The 25,153-nt window shown below is 46.8% G+C and overlaps 1 protein-coding gene across 1 annotated transcript in view; it reads right to left on the bottom strand.

Annotated features, from left to right (window-relative positions):
* The window catches only part of TRIM71 (tripartite motif containing 71), a 61,217-nt gene extending 45,250 nt beyond the window's left edge, over positions 1 to 15,967 (bottom strand). The window contains exon 1 of the mRNA XM_061128824.1: positions 15,089 to 15,967. Coding sequence (XP_060984807.1) covers positions 15,089 to 15,967 — 879 coding nt within the window. The remainder of the gene's footprint in view (positions 1 to 15,088) is intronic.
* Positions 15,968 to 25,153: the final 9,186 nt, after the last annotated feature.

Here is a 25,153-nt window from a genome sequence, read left to right as displayed (position 1 = left end):
CGAACACCAAGCCCGGAGCAGTGATGACTAGCAAAGTAAGTACAGGAAAATGTCTACATGCTTTTCAAGACGGTATTTCTATACTCCGTGCGTGTGTGTATGTGAACAGTGGGAAAGGTTTGGTAGAGAACACACCCAGATTACACACTTTGGAAAGACGTAGGACTGGGGGTAAACTTAAAAAAAGTTTCTTACAGATCATCCTAACAAAGATATTTATGTGTTGCTTGCATAATTAAATGAGGATTCAAGTTAAGTGGGCCAAATTAAGTATTCCTGGGAGGGAACACAAGGTAAGCGCTGAGAAAACTCAATTTTTCATTCATCCAGCAACTACAAGCTGAGCATGCTGAAGGAAGGAAGGAAAGGTCAAATAAATATCAGTCACAGACACATACATATTCAGAAAAATCACCACCCAGATTGACAAGTGCTGGGAAGTCTTAAGCACAACTCAGGTAAGGAAAAAGCAAAACAAAAACTCAGTTAAGGGGGAAAAAAAAAAAAAAAGTCAGTTAAGAAAGAAAGGAAAAAAACTTCTCAATGTTGTTAAAAGGACACAAATTTTTAAAACAAAACTGTTACCTCTTCCCCCTTTCGTGGACCCTACCAAATGTTTGCAAATGTTGGATGGTTTTTATTAAGCACTCGCTCATCCAGGTTCCTCTTTTGCATTCACTGTGGCTAACCTGTCTGCCTTTAGCCCCAAGATGGGGTGGGGTGAGACCTCCACACGGTGAGTGGCAACTCGTAGAAGTGCCAACTGAAAGTCAAGGAACCAAAATGAGAAGAGCTTGGCAGGCAGGACAGAGATACCACCCCAGTTATTTTTTTAGACTCCTGTTTTCTTAACCTGTTGGAACCTCAGAATACTGTGGGCTTCCCCCATGCAACACCCAGCCTCACCAAGTTATACAAGCCAACATCGGGGCTTGTATTGAGCTGGAAACTCAATCCTTTCTCCCAAATTCAGGCCAAATATCCCCTCCTCATCCTCATCGTCCCATCTTTCACGTTTCTTAGATTTTATTCCCATATATTTATCTGCTGCTTTTCACGAATTTTTTTTTTCCCTTTGGTGGAAAAGAAAATTGATTTTGCATCCCAACAGGCAAACCATAAAAAAAAAAAAAACCTTGAGCTAGTTCCAGGGGGCTAGAGCAGACACACACTGATGAACATTACATTCAGAAAAATTCTGTGCTTGATTCTGCGGTAGACCCCATACAACCAATGCAGGGAGAGAAAACACGTATATGAATGCTGGAAACAGTCAATGTGAACACCATCCCTCCTTTTATGAGGGAAAAATGTTTCCTTTCCAAATTCTAAACAAGCTGCACTGTCCCAGTCTGAGATGCCCAGATACAGAGTGCAGTTCTTTGCATGTTCCTGTATGTTACTAACATTTCAATGGAATTACAACTTCACCTCAGTTCTTAGATCTCAAGGCACATCTGTCTTTTTACTGTACAGCATACTTAAGGGTGAATAACAAGATTACAAAATTAGCAACTGCTGTGAACCTCAAATGTTGCCTGCAATGAACTGCTATCTCAGGCTCGGAAAGGATTCTGCTATAACTTGCTCATAACTTGGTTTCTATTCACCACCATAAATATCAACAACCTCAATATGAAACACCCCTTTCCCCTGTTAATCTTCCATTTAAAATGGAGACACTTTTCCATCTACACTCCACGGAGGCAGTTCTTTCCAAGATTCCCTTAAAAGCTCCAGATACTTGGGGTGGTCCATCACTGATCAGAGTTGTATTTTCTATTTTTTATGTGCACCCATGTGGCTTTTTAAAAATCTGATTAAACTGGTAAAAACGAATTTTCCTCTTTGTATATTCCTCCTGAAAGCTCCGATAAAGGTAATAATACAATGGAAATAAAAACCAAAGGGAATTGTTCTGAAAAGTTATTAATAAAGGGCAGGAAAAAAAAAAATCAATAAAGGGCGGGACTAATGGGGAGCTGACAGGACCTTCCCTGTCCCCCTGCAGCACCGTCTCCAAAGCAGCTCCTGCACTTTGAATTTGTCTTCACTTATATCATTTTTAAATTTTTTATTAAAAAAAGATGATCTATAGTATAGTGTTAGTGTCAGGTGTATGGCACAAGGCATCAGTTTCACATATACGTGAAAGTATATATTCCTTCCTTTTCAGATTCTTTTCCCTTACACGTTAATACAAAATACTGAGGATAGTTCCCTGTGATCTACAGTGAGTCCCTGTTGTTCATGTACATTTATATGTAGTGTACACTGAACTTTTTCGTCAGGAAATACCCCATCTGATCCTCAAACAGAGAAGACACCCGTAGGCAGACGAATGCAAACATTAGCATCCTATAGAGCGATGCGGAAACAAGAGTCTCAGAGCCACTTAACTTTGCTGACAAATGAATGTTCCAGGATGAAAACGGGGGCTCCAGCTGGGGACAGTGACCACCAGGACTCAACACAGCACTGCTCATATTTCAGGCATCCACACAGTCACTGCTGCTGACAACAGGAAACACAAGTGCCCTTCAGCTGGGGAACGTGAAAACCATGGGACATTCGTACAATGGAAAACTACTCAGCAAGAAACTGGAGGGCCCACTGCCACCAGCCTCCTGCCACCTGCGAGGACTCGTGAACGTAGCCTGGCAAGTGGAAAAGGCCCAGACTCGGGGATCCAACACTCTCGGAGTCCATTTCATGGCCTTCTGGAGAAGACCAGACCAGAGGACTGGAGAACAGGTTGGAGGCTGCCTGAGGCTCCGAGACAGGTACTGTGGGGTGATGAGGTGCTCTTTAGAGTGTGGAGTGATGGCACTCTCCACCCTTGTCAAAAGGTGCAGAAGTGTACGCTAAAAAAAAAAAGATCAATTTTACGATGTATATGTTTACCTCAATACGCAAAAACAAATGCCAAAAGCACAAAGACATCACCGAACTTAGTCAGAAGTGAGGTTTTCCCTCTCAGCCTCGGGTTCTGCGGCTGCAACTGCCCCCCTCAACTGCAGGACAAAGCCTGGGGGGGCAGGTCATCCCAAAGGCGGAGGAGAGGAAGGGGAAGCAGGGACCCGAGCTCCTTCCTGCAGGGCCAAGGCTCCTCCCCTCCATGAGGTCAGAGCCCTGGGCTCTGGGGCTGGAAGGGCTGGAAGGGTGTCAGGGAGGTTCCCACAGCAGGCCCAGAGCACCAGAGCCGTCGGCCCAGAGCACCGCCTTTGGGGAAGAAGAGCGCGTCCCCCAGTGCCAAGCTGGCTGGATAAACAAGCTCCATGAAGAAAAGGGGTTCAGGGCGGTTCTTCTCACGGCTCTGTCCCCAGGGCCTCCTACTTTACACCAAAGCTGAGTTCACAGGCAGACAGGTCTGCTTACGCAGAACTTTTCTGCACTGATTTCATTCTTACTTAAACTGTGTAATTTACACAAACAAGTACGGGGGACCCAGGGCTTCCCAGGTGGCTCAGCGGTAAAGAATCTGCCTGCAGTGCAAGAGCCAGAGAGATGTGGGTTCAACCCCTGGGACAGGAAGGTCCTCTGGAAGAAGGAAACAGGGTGTTACAGTCCTTCAGGTCGAAAAAGAGTCGGACACGGCGGAACGCCTGAGCACGCTCACACGGCAGGACACACACAGGTCTGGGAACAACAGAAGCAGTCTCCCCCCATAAGCAAGCACAGGGCGTGGGCTGCAGGAGCCGAGGGATGCCTGCTGGCAAACAGACAGCAAGCTGGGTTAGTAAGACTGTGAACCACGGGGCTGGGCACTGCTAACCCCGGATCCCCTCAGTCCCCCTTAGCCCAGGGTCTCCCCCACGTTTTCCTGAAATTTTCAAATGGAATCAAGCAACCAAGTGGGAGTCCATCGTCCATGCTGTGCTGCTGACCGAGCTCTTAACTGCCTCTTAGCTTAAAACCGTCCCCCGAGTGGGCCACACCTCTGCTTTGCCAGCTGCATCCCTATGACTCTGACACTAGGGAACTTGAAGTGGGGAAAGCTTTTGCTCTATGAGTTCTGCTTCCTGGGTGGTACTTCCTTCAACAGACTTCTCTAATCCAGCTTCACGAGTCATTCCAGCGGCAGCACCTAATTCCAGGTTTCTAACACTGACCCGACCCCACAGGAACCCAGAGCAGTATTAACAACCCCCAACTTTTCCTCTTCTTAATCTTCCAACCCAAGGAGGGGAGCTGCTTCCCGCCAGCTAGGCATGCAAGTAGACTCTCCTTACATTGCAATGTCCCAGCTAAAACCTCACAAACAACTCAAATAACAGTCAATAATGCTTTACACTAAATTATCTGTTAAAGTAACTAAACGTGGCTCTAGCTCCAGACTGATAAGCTATTTCCTCTGCATATCAATAGCCACCCTCCTAAAAGGGGTAAAAAAGGAGGGGAGACCTGGGAATTCCCTGGCAGTCCGGTGGTTAGGGCTCAGCACTTTCACTGCTGTTGTTGAGTCTGATCCCGGGTCAGGGAAGGGAGATCATGCAAGGTGTGCTGATGGCAGGAGGGAAAAAAAAAACAAGGAATGGACCCCTAAAACTACCGTTAAGTTCACTCCTGGATAGGTATCTGGTGAAATTTAAAAGTTCAAAAAGATACCTGCACCCAATGTTCATGGCAGCACTAAATAGCTAAGACAGTGTCCATCGACAGATGAAGGGATAAAAGAGATATATATACACACAGTCACAAAAAGAATGAAACCTTGCCACTTGCAGCAACGTAAATGGACCCAGAGAATATACTTAGTGAAAAAAGTCAGACAGAAAGTATGACAACACTTATTCATGGAATCTAAAAAATGAAACACATGAAACAGCAAAACAGAAATAGATGCAGACACAGAAAATAAACTAGTGGTTAGCAGTAGGGAGGGGCAAGACAGGGGTATGGGATTAAGAGGGACAAACTACCGTGTATAAAATGGACAGGCAGCAATGATATACTGTACAGCAGAGGAAATTATACTCATTATTTAGTAATAACTTTTAACAGAGTATAATCTATAAAAATACTGACACCTGGACACCTGAAACTAATATACTACTGTAAATCAGCTATACTTCAATTTTATGAGATGGGGAGAGGGAGCTTAACTCCTTTCTTAGGGATGCTGAAAGGTAAAATCAGATAAAAGATCGAGATCACAAACACTCTATAGTCAAGCCAATGCAGGCTGCTAGAAACCAAAACCACTCCCGCCTTCTTTCCATCTTCTACCTAAATCCCTACATTCTTCAAGATTCCTGTAATTCAGCCCAAGCTCACCTCCCTATCAGAACCTGTTCAGATGCTGTAAGAGCTTGCTTTAACATTTAGATTTCCTCTGGTAAATGTAAATAAGACCACAAATAAAGTAGCCGCACAGGAAGCCAAGAATCCCTCTGCCCCATTCAAACAACTTTCTTCCAGTTCCATCCTCCCAGCGAGGCTAACCAGAGGCTTGGCACAGAGCACAATTCTAAGCAGCGGACGTGCAAGTATTTTGATGACAAATCTTAACACATCAAGTCCTCTGTCAGCAGTAAGGAACTGCCCGTATTATTTCATGGTATCAAATACCATTTGGCCATCAACCAGAAAATATTTTTTAAGAAAGATTTAAAGAAAAAAAAAAAAGAAAGATAAGTAGCTTATTTAATTTCACGAAGATGGAATTTTACCCGTTTGACTGCAACTTGCAGGAAAAGTTGAAGCTAAATTTTTTTCACGATACTGAAAACATTTTTCCTAGCTCCTTCTTCAAAGCATCTTTATGTAAATCGTAACTTCCCTCCACAAACAGTTCTCGAAAACTACTTCAACCATTTCCATCCGAAAGGTCCAGAAATCAAAGATAAGTGACTTGTCCAAGGTCTCACAGTTACTCCAGGGTGACACTAGGCTGTGAGCCCAGATCTTACCAAGAAGCCACAAGCATCTTCCCATTTTGTGGCTTGAAAAAGAAGTCTTTGTTTCTGATAACAAAATAAAGGCGGCACCACCATTTTCCATCACCACTGGGAACCGGCAATCCAAAAAACATCTTTCTCGATTTGGTCCTTAAGGCCACCAACATCAACCAAGGCCAGATCTGGTATAAGAGCCCCAAACCCACTAGTGTTAGAATTTCTATTTGCTCTGAAGTGCTGGGGCGACAGGGTGAGCCTGTGTTAGAGGTGGTTGGCAGAGGAAGCACCCTTCTCATTTAGATACTGAGAGATCTCCTATGAGACTTATGCGTCATTTCAAGAGATTAAACTCAAGACCTCTTCCTTGCTAAATTACTGTTCTGACAACACATTAACCCCGGAAGGAGAGGCAGCCACAGCAGCGACGGTCACACTCGCTTTTGCCAAGCTGTACCTGTGCGTGCATTCTCAGACACAAAGTCGTGTTCGACTCTGTGACCCCATGGACTGCTGTCCACCAGGCTCCTCTGTCCATGGAATGCTCCAGGCAAGAATACCCTTTCCTTCTCCAGGGGATCTTTCTATTTCTCGGATTGAACCCGTGTTTCCTGCATTGGCAGGTGGCATATTTACCACTGAGCCACGTGGGAAGCCTCCAGCTGTAAATTACTTGTATGTTATTTAATTTTCTCCTTAGTAACTTAAAAAAAAAAAAACCAAAACCAAGATAAAAACACAAGAAGCTAAAGATTCAAGCAATAAATTTAACATTAAATTTCAGACTTTTAAGACAAGTTTCAAAAATATAATTCTGGACTTCCTGGCTAAGACTGCACTCCCAATGCAGAGTCCAGGTTCCATCCCTGGTCAGGGAACTAAGTCACACCTGCTGCAACTGAGAGTTCGTATGCTGCTACTAAGACGCAGCGCAGCCAATGAATACATAAATATTTTAAGACATAATAATGATGTATTTGCCAAATATTGTACATAAATTAGCAGAGCAAAAAGAGTGCTGGACCAGACAAGTTCCTGCTAAAGTCACTTCACCACCCCAGCCTGACTCCCCATTTATAAAGTATCAGTTTTTCTATAATGGTTTAAGGCCTTTCTTGTGATAATTGAAGTTTCCTCTTCGGGAACACCTAAACAGAGCTGACAACACCGTGAAATTAAAGCTTATAAAATATTCCCATCTCTGAAATCAAACTGTTCCCTTGAGCAAGTTGATCTGTTTCCTTGAAATGTCACGGTCCCCCAAAAGATCAAGACTTTAATGATTCTCAACACATTATATAAAATGTAAACACAAACACTGACCTTCCACCAAAGGAAAAAAAAAGCCACAGGCATTGATGTAGCCTCTAAACACACTTGTGCCCATCTTTCCACTAGTCTCAGGGAGCCCTATAACCCAAAGATGGTCTAGACCAGAAGTTAAAGTTGAGGGCTAGTTTTTCTAGAGTGAAATAAAGTTTATGCATGTTTCTCCAGTTCACCTTGCATCACTTGAAAAACCACTGCTTCTTTCCAATTAGATCAGAGTAGACTGACAGAAGCAGAAGCCAAAGTTTCCAACATCGACAAATAGTTTTCTTTTACAGTTTCCTCTTTGGAGGAAAAAGGATAGGGTGAGGAGTCTGCTTCAAAACTCAACAGCTTATTCATTACAAACAGCAAGGTCCTACATACAGCACAGGGAACCATCATTCAGTATTCTATGATAAACCATAATGGAAAATAAATACTAAAAAAAAAATGCATATGTATATATATGTATAACTGAATTACTTTGCTATATAGCAAAAATTAGTAATACTGTAAATGAACTACACATCAATTAAAAAAAAAATTTTTTTTTCATTAAAAAAAAAAAAAGTTTACAGAGACTTCCCTGGTGGTCCAGTGGTTAAGAATCTGCTTTTAGCAAGGCAGGTGAAACAGATTCCATCCCTGGTTGGGGAACTAAGTTCCCACATGACAGGGAGCAACTAAATCCCCATGCCTGCTAAGACCCAACACAGTCAAATAAGTAAATAAATAATTTTAAAAATATTTACAATTGCCTTCTAGTGTGCTATAAGACACTTTAAATATATTAATTGGAATGCTTACAACACTGCAAAGTGTTACAGATGAGAAAACTAAGGCAGCACAAGATTCTCAAAACCACATTGTCTAAGAGTGCTTAGGTAAAAATAAACCTAAAGAAACATAACAAAAACATTTTCCCAACTTCTACCAAAACTTCCTCTACTATATCCACTTTTCTGCTCAGCACTTATCCAGTACAAGCCTGGAGATGAGCCTCAGGAAAAGATCTTCCTCTGACACTTATCTTAAAGAGAGGTAGAGGATACAGACCAAAATCTTCGATGTAGTCTGCTGAAACACACTATAATCATGACTGCTGATGCCACCTCTTCACCATTCTCGTTTTTTTAAACACCTGTGCTGAAGATGTTCTGTCAGATCCATGTGTAGCAAAATCTCCATGCCCAGACTTTTTCTTAGAAGAACATTTTTAGAATTATGTCAGTTGGTCAAAGATATGAAAGAAGTTTGCAAAACCCATTGTCATTTCAAGGAAAAAAAAACAACAAACACATCTTCAATTGCAGTTAAGGCTAGATGGAAGGAAATGGCTGACTGAACTTTTCAGGAGGAACAACTAAAGGATACAGTTGCTGACCTTTGACAGAGGCTCAGGGGTTCCAAAACCAACTCAGGGACCCTCAAAATTCACAGGGTGTGGGAGCCAAGAAGGGTGCCCTTGGTCTACACAACTGACCTGGTCCACTTCATTATCTTGTGCTCTGCTTCATGCAAGCCCCATTCATGTTGGCAGAATGTGCACTTTGCACGAGTTTGTCAGGTAAACAATCACAATCAAGAATTAAGCCTGGGCAGTCCAGGGGTTTAAGACTCCCGCACTTCCACTGCAGGAAGCATGGGTTTGATATCTGGTTGGGGAACTAAGATACCGCATGCTGCCTAGTGTAGCCAAAAAAATTTAAAATAAATTATGCGCTTATTCATGATCAGGCCTCCTCTTCCGAAAATTTACAACTTCAACTTGCAGTCTGTATCTTACTGAAAGCAGTATCACTGAAGAATACCACTTCCTTTTGTAAAGCAATTATCCTTCAATAAAAAATAATTAAAAAAAGAACACCACTTCCTTAGGGGAACTGTGTGGAAAATTGTTTTGGAACAAATTTCTAATTTCTCATGTCTACTGATCCTTAAACTGGGATCATTATACAGATGTACTAAAAATAGGACTCACTAGGTGGGAACTGATGCTCAGGTAAGAAAAATCTACATGAAAGAGGACAAAACAAAACATTGGTCTGATATCTTTAGATTAAACTGGAATCTCCCCAAAATTTCAGCTGGGCCAGGAGTTAGGGGTCTTCCCCTGTTTCATTCCACCCTACCTTCAAAGCCAACTGCAAGCAAAGCATCTAAAACATGAAGAAGTGGAAGATGCCCTCTAAGGAGGCAAAGAATTCCGCTGGAATAGGGTTTAAGCCAAAGTCTCAGATGTAAATTGCCTGCGCTCAACCCCCCACACCCCTCCCAATTTTTCTGTTAACAAGTCAGAGCCTTGTCAATCAAAACAGTCAATCTGGTTTCAGTCAACTAGGTTTGTGGGTACAGACAAAACCTCAAAGGGAGGAGAATAATTTAGTACTGAAGAAGCGGGAGGTCGCATCAACTGAAGAGGAAAAGATGGCTCAGGCTTCCTCCTCCAAGTCACAAAACTTGAAAGCTCAAGGGAAGACGCAACGGAGTGGGCTGCGAGGGTAGGCATCTTGCTCCCTTTGGGCGACTGTAATTCTTCATCAATACCTTTCCGCTCCCTTCCAAAATAACAGAGGTGGCACAAACACCATCAGTGAGTCAAGCCCTGAACTCTTTGTTAGTTACCAGCAAAGGCAGGAGGAAACCGCCTGTGTGGTAGAATTCTTCTCAATCTTTCGTTCAAGTGTCATGAAGAATGACATCGAAATGGTCCTTTATTCCCTAAGAATGAATACATCTGAAATAAACCTCGCCCTGTGAGATGAACTGGTGAGAATAAGCAACCCATGTGACTTCAGTAAGCACCAAAGGATATAAAACTTGGACGGTGTTAAATGTGAGAGCTATATAGAATTATCAAGTAAGTTAAAATTCCTCATAAGCAGAAAAAGTTTATAAACCCTTTCTTCTCCTGGCAAACTACTTCAACAACAAAAGAATTTTAACCATTTCACCTCCTCCTTTATGGCTTCCTCCAAAGCTAATGCCCTTTCTACATATGTGAAGTTTTCTTTTTAATGAAAACATAAAAAACGAAACAGTTGCACTCACAAGTTTACATGTGCAGAGAAATTAGGAAATTCTACATTTTAATGTTGGTTTCAATGCCCTGAAATCTGAAAAGGACTCCCTGGAATTAGCATTTATAAGTAGCTAAAATGGGAAGGAAAGCTGGGATGGAAAAAGGCAATTTTACTCAGTCTTTAAACACTTTCAGACTGCTTTAGTCCTACAACTATTTAACTTGTAAACACTGAGTCATAAAGAATGTATAGTGCTATCAAACGAACTGAAAGTACCCGTTTTCTTCCTAAAATATTTTCACTGTTTGCAAAATATATATTCCTAGCATTGGAAATAAAGATCCTATAGACCAAAACCAAGTCTATGCAACTCCCAAACTAGTGTTTACTCCTTAGCAAGAAAAACTGGTCATAAGTCTCCAGAGACAGCACTGATTTCACAACAGCCTCAGTATCACCAGCATCCTTTCTGACTCTCGGCCATGCCTGTGAGGCAACCTCACCAGCACAGCTTGCCCAACTAGCCACTTGCCTGGGAGCCATGTTGGTGAAACGCATCTCTGTGCATTTTATGGAAGACCAGGCACATTCCTCCGATCACATGTGAATTTTTTTTTAAAGTTCACAGTGTAGAGACTATATTTAAAACTAACATATTGAGAAGTCAATAGTGAACATTTCTCTCCCAGACATTTTCCTCAAGCATTTTCGTAATTCAACAGATTTCAATCTACAAATGTCCACCTGATGAACTGGATTCAAAGCAGGAACCTTCCAACTATTTCCAAGGTATGGAAGGTCTGATTTTCCAGTGAATAGGTGAGATTTGTGTGCTAAGCAGACATACATCTACCAAGTCCTATCGAACTGGTTGAGGATGCGGAGCAGAAACAACTAGAATGCACATTTTTACTCATTTTTTACTCTTGTCCTTAAACAAAAAAACCTCTTACTATGAATTTTACAATTTACAAGGCACACACATATAATTTTAAAACACAAAGGGATGCATGCCTGAGAAAACTTGGCCTCTGTAAATACAGAATAAAATATATTGATGCCAATTCGGGTACAATCCCCATTCGCAGGAACTTATTTAAAGTAAGATACAGGAGTACATTCCACAATCAATTATTTTAGGCAGCAAACCTTCTTTCTCCAGGGTGTTTGGGGCTGATATTTGAAGAGTGGTTTCCTCAATATTTGGGGTCAACATTTAGGGTCATATTGAATTGGAATTCTAGAACCTATCTTTCAGGGAGTTTGTTACATACAGGCACAGAAATAAACTGCATCATCCCTTCATCCCATTTTCCATCCAAGAGACTCAGGAAAATCCACCCCCACTCCCACCTTCCTAACAGGGAACCAACATTGCCATCTTCGGGGTCTACAAAGAAACCCTCAGCTCAAGATGGCAACTGGGTCACCCCTGCCCTGCTCCCAAGTGACAGGGCCTTTCCGGGGGCCGGAACAGGCTCAGACCCCACTCAGCTTCTCCCATTTACAGAGCGCTGCCGCCCGGCCCTGAGCACACACACACAACACAGCCTTTCTGCTCCTCCGAGGCGGCCAAGGCAGGGCTTGTTTCCCACGTGCAAGCAACACAACATTAAAGGACACCTCGTGACGACGGGAGCCGCGCGCTCCGGTCCCGATCAGCTCCCCAGCTCTCCCGGCAGACGCGTGCAGACCCTGTCTCGGCCCCGCCGCGTCCCCCTGGCGGAGACCGGCTCCGGGTGGTCGAGCCGCCTCCGTCCGCCTCTCCCGGGCCCCCGCGGGAGGCGCGCGGCCAGCGGTCCCGGGGCGCCGACCACCCACCCCCCGCCCCATTCCCAGCCAGGCCGCCCGCCAGCAGGCCTTTTGGACTGATCACCACCGAGGCGAAAAACCCAAACTCTCGTTTTTTACCTGGACCAAATACAGAGGAGGAGGAAGCAACCTTCATTCCGTTGGCAAACCCAGCTCCTTTCTTTTAGGTTTTCCGGTTAATGTTTGAAACCAAAGTTCAAGAGAACCATCTTGTCACGCTGGCGGGGATGCTTAAGGAACGCAGTCTGGGGGAAGAGACCCGACCGGCTACCCTCCTAGATGCCAACTGTTGGACGCACTCCCCCTAAAATTAAAGGGGAAGACCTTGGGGGACCCCCTGCCCAAGGTCAGGTGGCATCAGTCACCATAAGACAAGGGCACGCTGAATTATTTCATGGAGCCTGTTGACACCGGAGCAACTCAGAAGAACAGCACATTTCAAAAATCGAAGCGGACTGTACCCATTGAAAACCACACGGATTTAGGCATTCCTTTCATCACTATCAGAGGACAAGGTGGTCATCTCCCACAGTGACCTCAGGCTCTTTTCCCAGTCGGAAAAAGGGCTTTCTAAAGGCACATCATTCCTAAACTATTAAGGATCACTCCCTTGGAAGGAGAGAAAGAATTTAGGCCCGGGCTGGGACCCCCTGGGTAAACCAGGTGCTTTTTCTCTGAACATCTGACTTTCCCATTCACAGCCCTGGGCTGTCCCTTTAAACTTAAATTCGGTCACATTCCAAACCCAGAAAGGATTAAAAAGGTCTAAAAATTAATTTCCAAGTTTTCTTCTTTTAAATTAAAACCAACAGGGGGCAGGGGGAGTAGAGTTTTGCTCAAAACTGAGAAAATTTCGTGTTTTAAAGGATAGTTGGTCTAACAGGGTAGTATCTTACTGCCTCTGCCAAACAACTTCACCAGAACTGCACACGTTAAAAAACTGAAATGCTCAGGGCATCCAGGTACCTCCCAGGGTGAGGGAACAGCGCTCACTTCACACACTCCCATACCATTTGAATGGTTTTATAATTTGAAAAGTATATAAACCTTTTACAAGTCTGGCAACACTAAGCATGTACTGTTTTAACCCAAATAAAACGTATACGGATCTTTAACTGGGAATATAAATAAAACCTGACATTTAAACTCAACTGCTGAGAGGGAGGGTTCCATCTACGCCCCTGCCAGGAGCGAAACTGGGGCGGATTCGAGGTGCCCTCTCCCCCTTCCTCCCCCTTGACACTAAACTTCCCAGTGAATTGATTCCCTCTTCCCATTCCCGGGATTGGGATGCAGATCTCTTTTACCTCAATCTATTTTTTGAAGCAATCTGCTAGAAACGTTCAGCCCTGAATGTGGGAAAACTTTCAGAAGAGTCCATTCAAAGTTTACAAAAAAGGAAGGCAAAGAATAACGGCCCGCCTAGACCTCGTACCTAGAAAGAAACTTTGAAAAGGAGGGGTCCACAACAAATAGATTAGAATTTCAACTTTTTCCCAGTAGGAGAAGCCGGCTTAAGGCCAGCAGGCAATAGCTCCGCCCTCCTCCCCAAATAACAGGTTAGAAGTGGAAAAGGCTGCGCGGGGCAAGCCGCAGCCGCGCTCACAGCCAGCACGCCCACCCCACCTCGCAGGCGGCGATTCCCACGAGGACCGTTCCCCCGCAAGGCGAGGCTCTAGCAATCCCCTCTCCCCGAGGGACTACAGGTAGATCGCATCAAGGCACCGACCCTCTCAGGAGAGGCTGAGCCTTAAAACTTTCGGCCCCTTCCACTCAGGGGCTCGAATAGGCTTAAGGTAGCACCCGATGTGAAAAATAAGCAAGAAAGATTTATTCAACAAACAGCCAAGAGCCAAGTGAACCCAAAGGGTGCCCTTCAGCCCTCGGGCTCTGCGTGCCCGGTTCAAGACGCGTGCAGCCGGGGCCGGCTTGTTCCCCAGGGACAGTGGAGCCTCAGGTTGAACGGGGTGGGGACACCTCCCAACCTGGGAAACCGGTTCCCGGAGAGACCGAGGCCGGGGCAGGCGAGGGCGGCCCGAGGACTTCCAGCTGGGTGAGGGCAACCGGCAAGGTCCGCCCCCCCGCCGCCCGCAACCCGCAACCCCGGGCGCAGCGGTGGGCCCACGAGGCTCAAGTCCACACAAGGGAGGTTCAGAGGCCAGAACGCGCTTTTTCTCCACGTTGCGGAAACGGAATCTCGGGAGCTGGAGGATAAAACCCGAGGCCCTCACAGATCCGCAGCTGCCCGCTTATCCCACACAATCCCAACTACAAGTATAGCCCGCCCTCATGATCGCGCACGTGGAAAACCAGGGCATTCCGGGCACGTGTACCCCACACTCACCCACTCGACCCCCTAACTCCTGGCCAACGCCTTACTTAAAAGCAACCATCGATGAACTTCAACAAAACTAAAGTGGGGGAAAAACCTAAACGGGAGCCCTCAGTATGCTGGGAAGACCCTGGTGTACCCCCACAAGACCACATCTACGCACAGACACACTCACTCACAGACTCACACACGCCTCCATCCCGTGTCTTACTTAAAACAATAGCCTGCCCGTTTTGTCAAACAGAAACGAGGAAACCAAAGTCTCTCAAGAGGGGGTTATCTCCAACCTCGGAAGCTGTCTGGGGGAGCAGAGTAGGCACCCTCGCCCACGGGGGCCAGGTCTACACAGGCATACACATCTGTGTTACCCCAGCTCCTGCCTTTAACTGGAGACAGCGGTTACCACGTTTGGCCAGCCAGAAAATTAGATATGGAAGCAGGGGGAGGAGGAGTTCGCGTTCTGGGACCCTCTGCGGCCCGCACACAGAAGCCAGCTCTTCTCCGCACACACAGGGTCGTCGGCTCAATGGCAGTGACTGCCACGTAGTCAAAAAGAAAACCGGAGAAATCCGGAAGGGGGAGAGGGCTCCCTCCCTCAGTCGGGGACCTGCCCGGAGACCCGTGCGAGCACCCGCGCAGCGCCCCTGGGGCCCAGACCCGCTGCCCACGCCGCCGGGCCGCAGTCCCCCAGCGGGAGCGGTCCCCGCACTCACCTCGTCGTCGTGGTGCTGGCAGAAGCCGAGGCGCTCGGGGAAGACGGAGAGGAGGGAGAAGGGAGCGCCTGGGAAGGGCGGCCCGAGCCCGAGCTGTTGCGCCGCCGCAGCGGCGGCGGCGGCGGCGGCGGGGCCGGGCGGGCCGCGCTCGATGTAGTGGTCCTTGGTGAGGCGCACGCGCTGGTGCGCGCGGACGCAGTTGTCGCACAGGTGCTCCTGGCAGTCGAGGCAACGCGACGAGGCCGCGTTGCCCTCATCGCAGGAGCTGCAGCCATGGGGCCGGCGCAGCAGCAGCGCCGACGGGGAGCCTGCGGGGCCGCCAGGCGCCGAGCGGGGCGGCGCGGGCGGCGGCGGCGCGGGCGGGAGCGGCGGCGGCGGCGCCGAGGCGGCCGCGCGCGGGTGCGCGTGGTGCGCGTGATGCCGGTGGTTGCTGCCGTGGCCGCCCGCGCCCGCCGCGGCGCCGGCCCGCCCGTTCTTCGGCGGCGGCTCGTCGGCCGTGGCCACCACGGCGTCGAGCAGGTTGCTGAGCAGGAAGGCGGACGAGGGCAGCGCGTCCATGCCCGCCGCCTCGGCCAGAACGACCTTCTGGTCGCACACGGGGCAGCGCAGCTTGAGCGGCTCTCCCGGCGCGCCGCCGCCGCCGCCCGCCGCCGGCAGCCGGTGCGCCTCGAGGCACGGGCGGCAGAAGGCGTGCAGGCAGGGCAGGACGTGCAGGCGGCGCGCCGCGGCCCCGGGGGCCCCGCCGCCGCCCCCCGACGACGTGGACGTCTGCGAGGATGACGACGACGCCGACGAGTTGGAGGAGAGCGGCGCCGGCGAGCCGCACATCTCCTTGCAGAGCAGGCAGATCTGGAAGTCGGTCTCGGGGAACGAAGCCATTTGCAACCAGGCCCGGAGGAGGGAGGAGACCAGAGAGGAAGAGGAGGAGGAGAGCGCGGACGAGGTGGGTGGGGGAGCCGCCGACTCACTCAGAAAAAAGGCATCGATTAGGCCTACGCACGGGAGCCGGCACCAGAGCGGCGCGGCCGGCTCGGCCTCGCCGCGCCCGGCCCGCGCGCTGCCACCCGCGACGCAGCGGGCATTAAATGCCACTTTCCAGAGGCAACAAGGATTCCTCCCGGAGGAGGACGCGGGAGCCGCGCGCCTTCCGAGGCGGGAGCGCCGGAACAAGTCCTGACACGCGAGGGGCGAGCGGGGGCAGGGAGGTCAGAGGACTCCTGGAGCAGCTGCAGCTTAGCTTCTCGCCAGCCGAGGGGAATTGTCCCCCACCCCCAAGTCAAGTCCGCTGTGCAATCCCAGTCCCGGCAGGAGGGGCAGAATTTGGTTCGACGAGTATTTGGTGCGTGGGCTTTTCTTTAAATGGATTTAGTCTCTTCTTGGGACAGGAAGGCTCCCCAAACTAGTAAAGCCGGGAGCGGCGCGACGCCGAGCCCGTGTGCCCCCGCGCGACGCCAGCCGCCCCACCGCATGACGCGGCGGCCAGGGGCTCCTGGGTGGCCCGGCGTGCGGCGCTCCGGGCTTGCGCACGGCCGGGCGCGGCCTCTCTGCAAGGGCGGTGAGCCCCGCCGCAGCTGCAGCTAGTGGGGCCCGCCGCGGCCGCACGCGGGTAGTACGCACGCGCGCCCCACGCGCCTCGAGTCTCCCGCGCGCCCGCCGAGCCCCGCCGAACTGCCGGCTCTGAACACGCACGCGCGCCCCACGCGGCCCGGGGCCCTCTTGCCCCGGCCTTGCAGGGCCTGGGCGCCTCCCACGCGCTTCTTCTCCTCCGGTTTAGCCGCGCCGCTGCGCGGGGCCGCAGGTCCCCGCGGGCCGTCGTGAATTATTCATCGGCAGGAAGATATTAGATGTACCCGCTGCCCGCTCCGCGCGAGCCGTCGTGCAATGCTATCCGAGCTCTGCGCGCGCCCCGCGCCCCTCCTCCTCGCGTCCGTCCTCTCTGAAACCTTGGCAGCGAAGGGGGATCACATTTCCTTTGTCATCGGGCCATTTCGCCCTCGCCTTGGTCCCCCCCTCCGATCCCGAGCCGCGGGGACGGAACCTCCACCGAGGCGCGCCGGAATCAGTGGAACCGGCAACGGCCCAGCGCGGTGAGATCAGGAGCCGCGTGGTCAACGCCGCCGGCCCGCGCCCGCGTCATCTTCTTTCTGAAACGAGTCGCCGAGAGACACTCGGGTGGCCCCGGCAGCGTAGCGCCTACCAGGCTTGGCTCGCGCTGTGCGCCCTGACCGCCCGGGGCTTTGAACAACTCCGCGATTCGGGCTGCGTGCGTGCACGCGCGCGCGTCCCCCCTTTCTCAGCTTTGCCGCCTCTTCCTCCTCCTCCTCCTCCTCCTCCTCCTCCTCCTCTCAGTACGTAGGTTATTGGGACTGATCGGAATTCGGAATCCTTTTAATCTCCAAAGGAGCAAACTCACTTCCGCCCGAGTGCTGGGAGGGGGCTGGGGGAGGGGACACAGAGGAGGGGGTTCCAGGCAAACAGGAAACATTAGCCCTCTCTGCACGGCTCGCTTTTGTGTGCTCCCTCCCTCCTCCTTCCAACCTCCTCCCTCCTCGCGGCCGCAGGGGAGATGAACGCCCCCGGGTTTCAGTGTGACGACCTTTGAAACCCTCTGAGCTCGGAGTGGAGAGCGACTCTTCCGTTTATTTAAAAAAGAAAAGAAAAGATTTCATTCTGAATCCTGGTTCTGCAGAGGCTGATATCCACTGCCCCTGAGATCTCACCCCCACCCCCGCCCCAGCCACCGGTTTCTTTCTTTCTTTCTTTCTTTTTTTTTTAACATTTTCTTAAGGACTCTGCATATCTGATCAACACCAAAACATCACGCAGTTTGGAATTAAACGAATCTGAATTTTGACCTGCAGGAGGGCCGGTTTCTTTCGGCGTTTTATTGGGGGGGGCGGGGGGAGATAGGGGGCAGAGGGCAGCTGTTCGGGGGAGGTTCCCGGTGACGGCCCCGCGGCCATCTGGGTGCTGCCCGAGGCTGCCTGGGCGGTTCTGGGGGAGGAACTCGCTGGGCCCTGGAGAGAGACTGACTTGGTGGAGTGCAGAGGGCCAAACAGTACGATTTAGAGGGTATATGGTGTGGAGGCCATCGGGTGGACCGACTGTCCCAGTTTTAACAGCATCAAGCTGTGAGTGACAGCTTGGGTCCCACTTCTACAAACAACCTGGATGAATCTCAAAAAACCATCATGTTAGAAGAAAGGAACCAAACACAAAGTTCATACTGTGTGATTCCATATACGGAAAATTCTAGATCAGGCATAACTAAGCTTTGAGGATAGGAAGAGAACCCTCGAGGCCAAGGGAGTAGTGACTGGGGAAGGGGATAGGAGAGAACCTTCTGGGGAAATGAAGCCGAAGGGGCATTTGTGTGTTCATTTGTCAAAACTTCTGGATCTGCCATTTAAGATCTGTGCAGAATTACACTGGCTGTAAACTAAGTTCAAAAAATAATCATAACTTGGTGCCCAAGCTAAACAACCCATGCTTGTATCATAAATGTGAAATATAAAAGACAAAACACTACATACATATTTGCAGCTCACCAGATTTCACAGAGATTGACAGGGAAAGATCAACCTGGAAGGAACTCTTAACAGGCTGAAGGCCCCATGCTGCAGAAACACCACCCTCATGGGACAAAGCCATTGTGGGGCCTGGTGCTGCTCTGAGATGGGAAGAATTCTAGGACAAGCCAGCAGACCTAGTCTTCAGCCACTGTCTCCTTGGCACCTGGAGCAAATCTGAGCTGAGTGAACATTCACCCAAATGTGGGAGGAGTGCAAAAATTAATATCGAATAAACCCAGAACACATCAGTTATATCTCAATAAAACAGGGGAGGGGGGGACAGATTTCCTTCTTTGACCAATGAAAGAGAAGTAAACATTTTATGCTTTGAATATTAGAAATAACATTGTGCATCAGCTACACTCCAGTATAAAAATGTAATAAATATTAGGGGTTTTTCATGCCAACACAAGTTTCTTCCAGTTTGAGACCTGAGAATAAACACGTACATGCTGGCACATGAATTTTCCTACAGAATTTTGTACCACACTGGCCTTGCTTCAACAGAGGTGTGGATGTATTCTGTGGTTTTTGTTTCTTTTCCTTTCTTTGATTGTTTTTAATTTCTTTTTTTTTTTTTTTTAAACAAAAACAAGAGGAAAACAGATGGGGGAAGAGAATTGCCAGAAGGAAGATGGCCCCAGAGGGTCAGAAAAGGGATGGGCCAGACCTGCTGTCTCCCTCTTGATTGGCCCCACCCACCAGCATCTAAAAAGGTTTAAAAAAAAAAAAAAAAAAAGATGACCAGAGAGGGGGAGGGGAGAATTAGCAGCTCTTCTGGTCCTATGACTCTAAATATCTTGCAAGTGGATGGCAGAGATGGAAAGTCAGCTGAGACATCTCCAAGGAGCAGGAAGACTGTAACTCCAGAAAGAGGAATCAAACTCCACAGCAGGGAGTGGGTTAGTTTCCTGGGGACAATTGCTCAGAATAAGGCAAAAAGAGAAGGAGGAAAAAGAGGTTGATTTCTCCTCTGGAAGTAGCTTCCCTTTCTTTCCTTTGGTGAATTGACAGGACATTGCCAGGAAGCAGGGCTGCAGTGTAAATTGTTAGCACTTTTCTAATTTCCATTAAGACTTAATTCACCATACCTTGGGAAAGAGGGAAATTTTTAAAGCAACTGATTCAATCCCAATTGTAGAGAAATACAGTTATGATTTTTTTCAATATGGTGTAGTGATGAAGACCAAATTAGGAAGAGATTTTAATAAGGCTGTAGCTTATCCATGAGAGGAACGGGAGGTGTATATCCAGATGAAAGGTCAAAGACAGTCCCCTGCTATAAACTAGTATTAAATTTTTCATTGCCATCCTAGCTAATAAACACCCTTTCTTAGCAAGAGAGGAACAAGCAGTTGTCCAGTTTTGCCTAAATTAGAAAGGGAATATTAAACATCTTTCTGAAACCTGAAAATCATTTGTATTTTAATAAGGAACTACTTCTTTAAAAAAAAAAAAAAAAGCCCTAAAATTATGTAAGCAGTAAATTTGCATTCTTTCTTGAATTCATCTGTAACCATATTTTCTTTTCAAAGAGGACAGTGGCCCCTGCTGCTCTCTCAGCCCTGGGGTTGGGGTTCCACCACATTTCCATCCATCAGAGCGACTGCATCTGTTTTTTGCATCTGATCCTTTCATTAAATATTTGATGTACCAGCTTGTTTTGATGTAAAATTGCATCTTTCACCATCATCCTCAGGGTACATTCACATAATTTTAAAATACATGAATCACTAGAATATTCTTTTTGAATATTAAAAAAAAATCCTTTATATCATAATAACTCTTTTAAACCACTGGGGGGGAGGGACCACTGGGGGCAAGGGGAAGTGTTACCAGCCAAAGAGACTACCCTTGAATCCTTGTCTGCATCCTGCCAGTTGAAGGGGAATGGAGTTCAACACACCTGGCCAACTCTTAACTCTGCCCTGACTCTGGCCTTGGAGTCATTATAATGAGGAGGGCATGGCAACCCACTCCAGTATTCTTACCTGGAGAATCCCCACGGACTGAGGAGCCTGGTGGGCTATGAGTCCATAGGGTCGCAAAGAGTCGGACATGACTGAAGTGACTTAGCATGCATCAGCTGCTTTTTTTTTAGTTTTATTTTATTTATTTGTTGTTTTTTTTTTTTTTTCCATCAGCTGCTTCTAACAGCCCAGAGTCCAGAATAGCAACAAGTCAGAGAATATATAAGCTCTAGTAACCTAGACCTTTATAGACTACAGTAAAGAAGCTTGAAAAGTCAGTATCCAAAAAAAAAAAAGAAAAGTCAGTATCCAGCTTGAATGGTTAAAGGTACTCCAGAGCCCAATCAGGCTTATCTCCCAGCTCAACACTGTGTGATCTTGGGCAAGTTACTTAACCTCTCTGTGCCTCTGATTACTCATGCTTATAGCAGGACTGGGCCAAGGACTTAGCCCATCAGGGTTAAATGAGCTGCTAAATATACAGTGCTTAGTATAATACGAAATACATGTAAGTGCTCAAGCACACAGTTAAATATTACCTTTTTGTTTTCAATATGTTTATTCAGTAGAGGGGTTTACAAACTGCCTGCCTACCCCTTAAATTTGTCTTTGCCTAATCACTCCCCTCCCCTGGATCTCAGCATTTCAGATCACCAATCGTGTCCTTCTTCCCCTCCATGATGGAGAGATGTGGTCTTGCCTCCTGTCACTCACAGCTCAAGACCCCGCAGTGGCTGCGTGTGGCCCACCAGGTTTAAGCTAAGCTCTCATCCTGTTTCATGAAATGAAATGTGTGTCTTTCATAGTGGGGGGGGGCAAAAACTATAAAAGTTGTCTTTTAAATAAATATAGCAGAAAATCAAAAGATTCATAGATCAATACATACTGTTAAGCCTGACCAGCCTCTTATTCCAGAGTCTCCAATTTTGTAGCTGAAAGGGCTCCCTTTTACCTAAAGAAGTCAGACTGCTCAACCTGATGGCCAAGGACCTCTCTGTTGTTGTTTAGTCACTGAGTCACATCCCACTCTTTTCCAACGCCATGGACTGTAAGCCGGCCAGGTTCCTCTGTCCATGGGATTTCCCAGGCAAGGATACTGTAGTGGGTTGCCATTTCCTTCTCCAGGGAATCTTCCCGACCCAGGAATCCAATCTGAGTCTCCTGTGTTGGCAGGCACATTCTTTACCACTGAGCCACCAGGAAGCCTAAGGACCTCTCTGCCCTATCTCAAATCTCCCTTTCTGTAAGTCTTCCACACAAGGGCCTCGCACCACCCATAGATACCCGACTCAACTGCTTAGGACCCAGGAAGTCTTCAGCCTGGCCTGACTGTTCCAACTCATGGCTTTCCCTGAGAGGTGGGGTCTGTTGCCCCTCCCCTAGAATCTGGGCTGGCACCTGGCTGTTTCAGCCAATCCAGAGTATGGCAGAAGGGATGTTATGCCTATTCCTGGCCCAGTCTCCAGAAGAACTGACAGCTTCCACCTTGGTCTCCATAGTGGCTCAAGGAAGAGGAAGCCAAGGGGGAAGAGACCACATGGAGGGTCCCTGAATCACCGTGGACAGAGAGAGGGGACCACTGGAGCCCAGCCTCCCTGCCGTCCCCCTCCGAGGTGCCAGGCATATGGCAGAAGCCACCCTGGATCGCCTAGACCATCCTAATCTGAATATCACCCAGTTGGTATCACTGAGCTTCACTCCACTGAGCCAATCTGAATTCCAGATTCACAAAATTGTGAAATACAATAACACAGTGGATGTTGTAAGCCACTAAATTTGGGGGTCATTTGTTACACAGCAGGAAATAAATGGACACTGCCATCCCCTCCTGCCCCACATTTTCTGCCAGATTAACATCCCTAAATTTCTTCTTCCTTCCTTCCTCTCGCCCTCCTTCCTTCCCTTCCCTCCTTTCTTTCTTCCTCCTTTCCTTCATCTCTCTCTTTCTTTCAAAACAACTTAAACAGCTTTTATTCAAACAGCTTTAGGGAATTCCCTGAAACTCCAGTGGTTCCAACCCTTCCACTGCTGAGGGCCCAGCCTCTCTCCCTAGTCAGGGAACTAAGATCCCACAAGCTGCATGACAAAATAAATAAATAAATAAATAAAACAGTTTAATTGAGGTATAATTGACATACAATAAATTAACTACACACTTTTAAAAGTACACAGGTTGGTAAGTTTGGATATATGGGTATCACCACACCAAGAGAACAAACATATCTCACTCCCCCGAAGTTTTCTTGGACCCCTTGATAAACCCTCCATGTAACCTTTCCCCAGGCTACCACCCATTGCATTCCATAGCTGTAGATCAGTTTGCATTTTCTAGAGTTTAATGTACATGGAACCCTACAATACATATTCTTTTGTACAATTTGTACTTTTCGTGGGGGTGTGGAGCTCTGGCTTCTTTAACTCAGCATAATTACTTTGCTATTTGTTTTTACTTTTTATTGAAGTATAGTTGATTTACAATATTGTGTTAGTTTTGGGTGTACAGAAAAGTGATTTCATTATACATGTACATATATCCACTCTTTTTAAGATTCTTTTCCCATATAGGTCATTGCAGAGTACTGAGTAGCGTTCCCTGTGCTATACAGTAGGTCCTTATCAGTTATCTATTATATATATATAGCACTGTGTATGTGTCACTTCCAATCTTCCGATTTGTCAGCATAATTTCTTTGTGATTAATTCCTAATGATGTGCGGATAAGTACTCTCTTTCTGCTCAGTAATACTATTGCCGAGTAGTATTCCATGATATGAATGCTCTGCAATTTGCGGATTTACCAGTTTGCTTGATCATTTTGGTTTATGGGCCATTTGGGTTTGTTTTCAAGCTTTGGCTATTACAAATACGATTGCTGTAAATATTCATACACAAATCTTTCTTTGGACTAGTACGTATTTTCTCTTGGAAAAATACATGTGTGTGGAATGGCTGCATCACATGGCAGGTGTATATTAATTTTTCAAGGAACCACAAAGTAGTTTTAAATAGTGCTTGCACCGTTTGACATTTCTACCCACAGAACATGAGTTCAGTCTTGTCCACATCCTCACCAAACTTTGTACAGTCCGTTACGTGTTTTATTTCATTTTAGCCATTCTTATAGGTGAATGGTGGTAGCTCACTGTGGCTTTAATTTGCATTTCCCTGATGGCTAATGATATTGAGCTCTTTTCATGTGTTTTATTTAAAAATCATAGATCTTCTTTGGTGCAGTGTCTGTTTATAGCTTTTGCTTTTTAAAAATTGGGTTTTTTGCTTCCTTATTAATTGAGAGTTCTTTATGCATTTTGGCTGTGAATCCTTTATCAGATATATGCTTTGCTAAGATTTTTCTCCCAGTCTGTGTTTTCATTCTCTTTTGAATGAATTTTACATTTTAATGAAGCTCAGTTTGTCAGCTTTTTTTAAGTTTTCACAACAAAATTTATTAGAAAAGTGGTTTTAAAAAGTCTAGTATCCGATGAGAACTACTATAGACAACATTACAGCTGGAAATGTTTCCCAAAATGTCATTGTCAAGTCACACAATGGAACTATTAAATCTTACACACTCACCAAAGAACTAACGCATTTGATGTACAGAGCCAAAAAAGAGAACCTCATGGATTAAAGTTTTAAATGTTTATCACATACATTAAGACATGGCTTATTTCAGTCCAGTCCAAAATGAGGACTTCCCTGGTGGTCCAATGGCCAACAGTCTGTACTCTCAATGCAGGGGGCTCAGGTTCAATCCCTGGTCAGGAACTACATCCCACATGCTTTAACCAATAGTTCACATGCCACAACTAAAGATCCCACATGCTGCAGTGAAGATCAAAGATCTCAAGTGCAGTGAGTAAGACCCAATGAGGCCAAATAAATAAATAAATAAATATTTTTTAAAAATCAGAACTGCATTAAAAAATTTAATATAGTGCAAATGCAATCAAACCAAAAGTTTAATTCAATCATAAGTGCTCTCCTACATAAGTGTGAATCATAGCAAGGAAGAAAATTTCTAAATCACGCAATTCAAAAAGAATGTGTAAATAAATATAAACTACAGAACAAGAGAAATCTTACATTATACATTCTGTCACACTGTAAATGGTATACTGAAATGAGGTCCATAAGAGAAACAGGGGTTCCTGCTTTGTTGCATGACACTTAAACTTCTAGAAATCTGAAAGATGCCATTTTCCATAATCTTCACAGAGTATGGGTTTTATATACGGAGAATTCCCTTTAGATGTCAACTATCAAATATTGAAGCAGAGGAAGAATCTTTTTTGTTGACCACAGATAGTATTGCAGAAAACAAAAGGAGTTGTTTTTTTTTTTTTTCCTAATTTACTATTTTAATCACTTTAAAAATATATATGTATTTTATTTGACTGTGCCAGATCTTAGTTGCAGCTTGTAGAATCTAGCTCTCTGACCAGCGAGGGAACCCAGGCCCCCTGCCTTGGGAGCATGGAGTCTTAGCCACTGGACCACAGAGAAGTTCCTCAAAAGGAGTT

The sequence above is a fragment of the Dama dama genome, chromosome 24, assembly GCF_033118175.1.
Source record: "Dama dama isolate Ldn47 chromosome 24, ASM3311817v1, whole genome shotgun sequence".
Lineage (NCBI taxonomy): Eukaryota > Metazoa > Chordata > Mammalia > Artiodactyla > Cervidae > Dama > Dama dama.
This window is presented reverse-complemented; position numbering and strand designations above follow the sequence as displayed.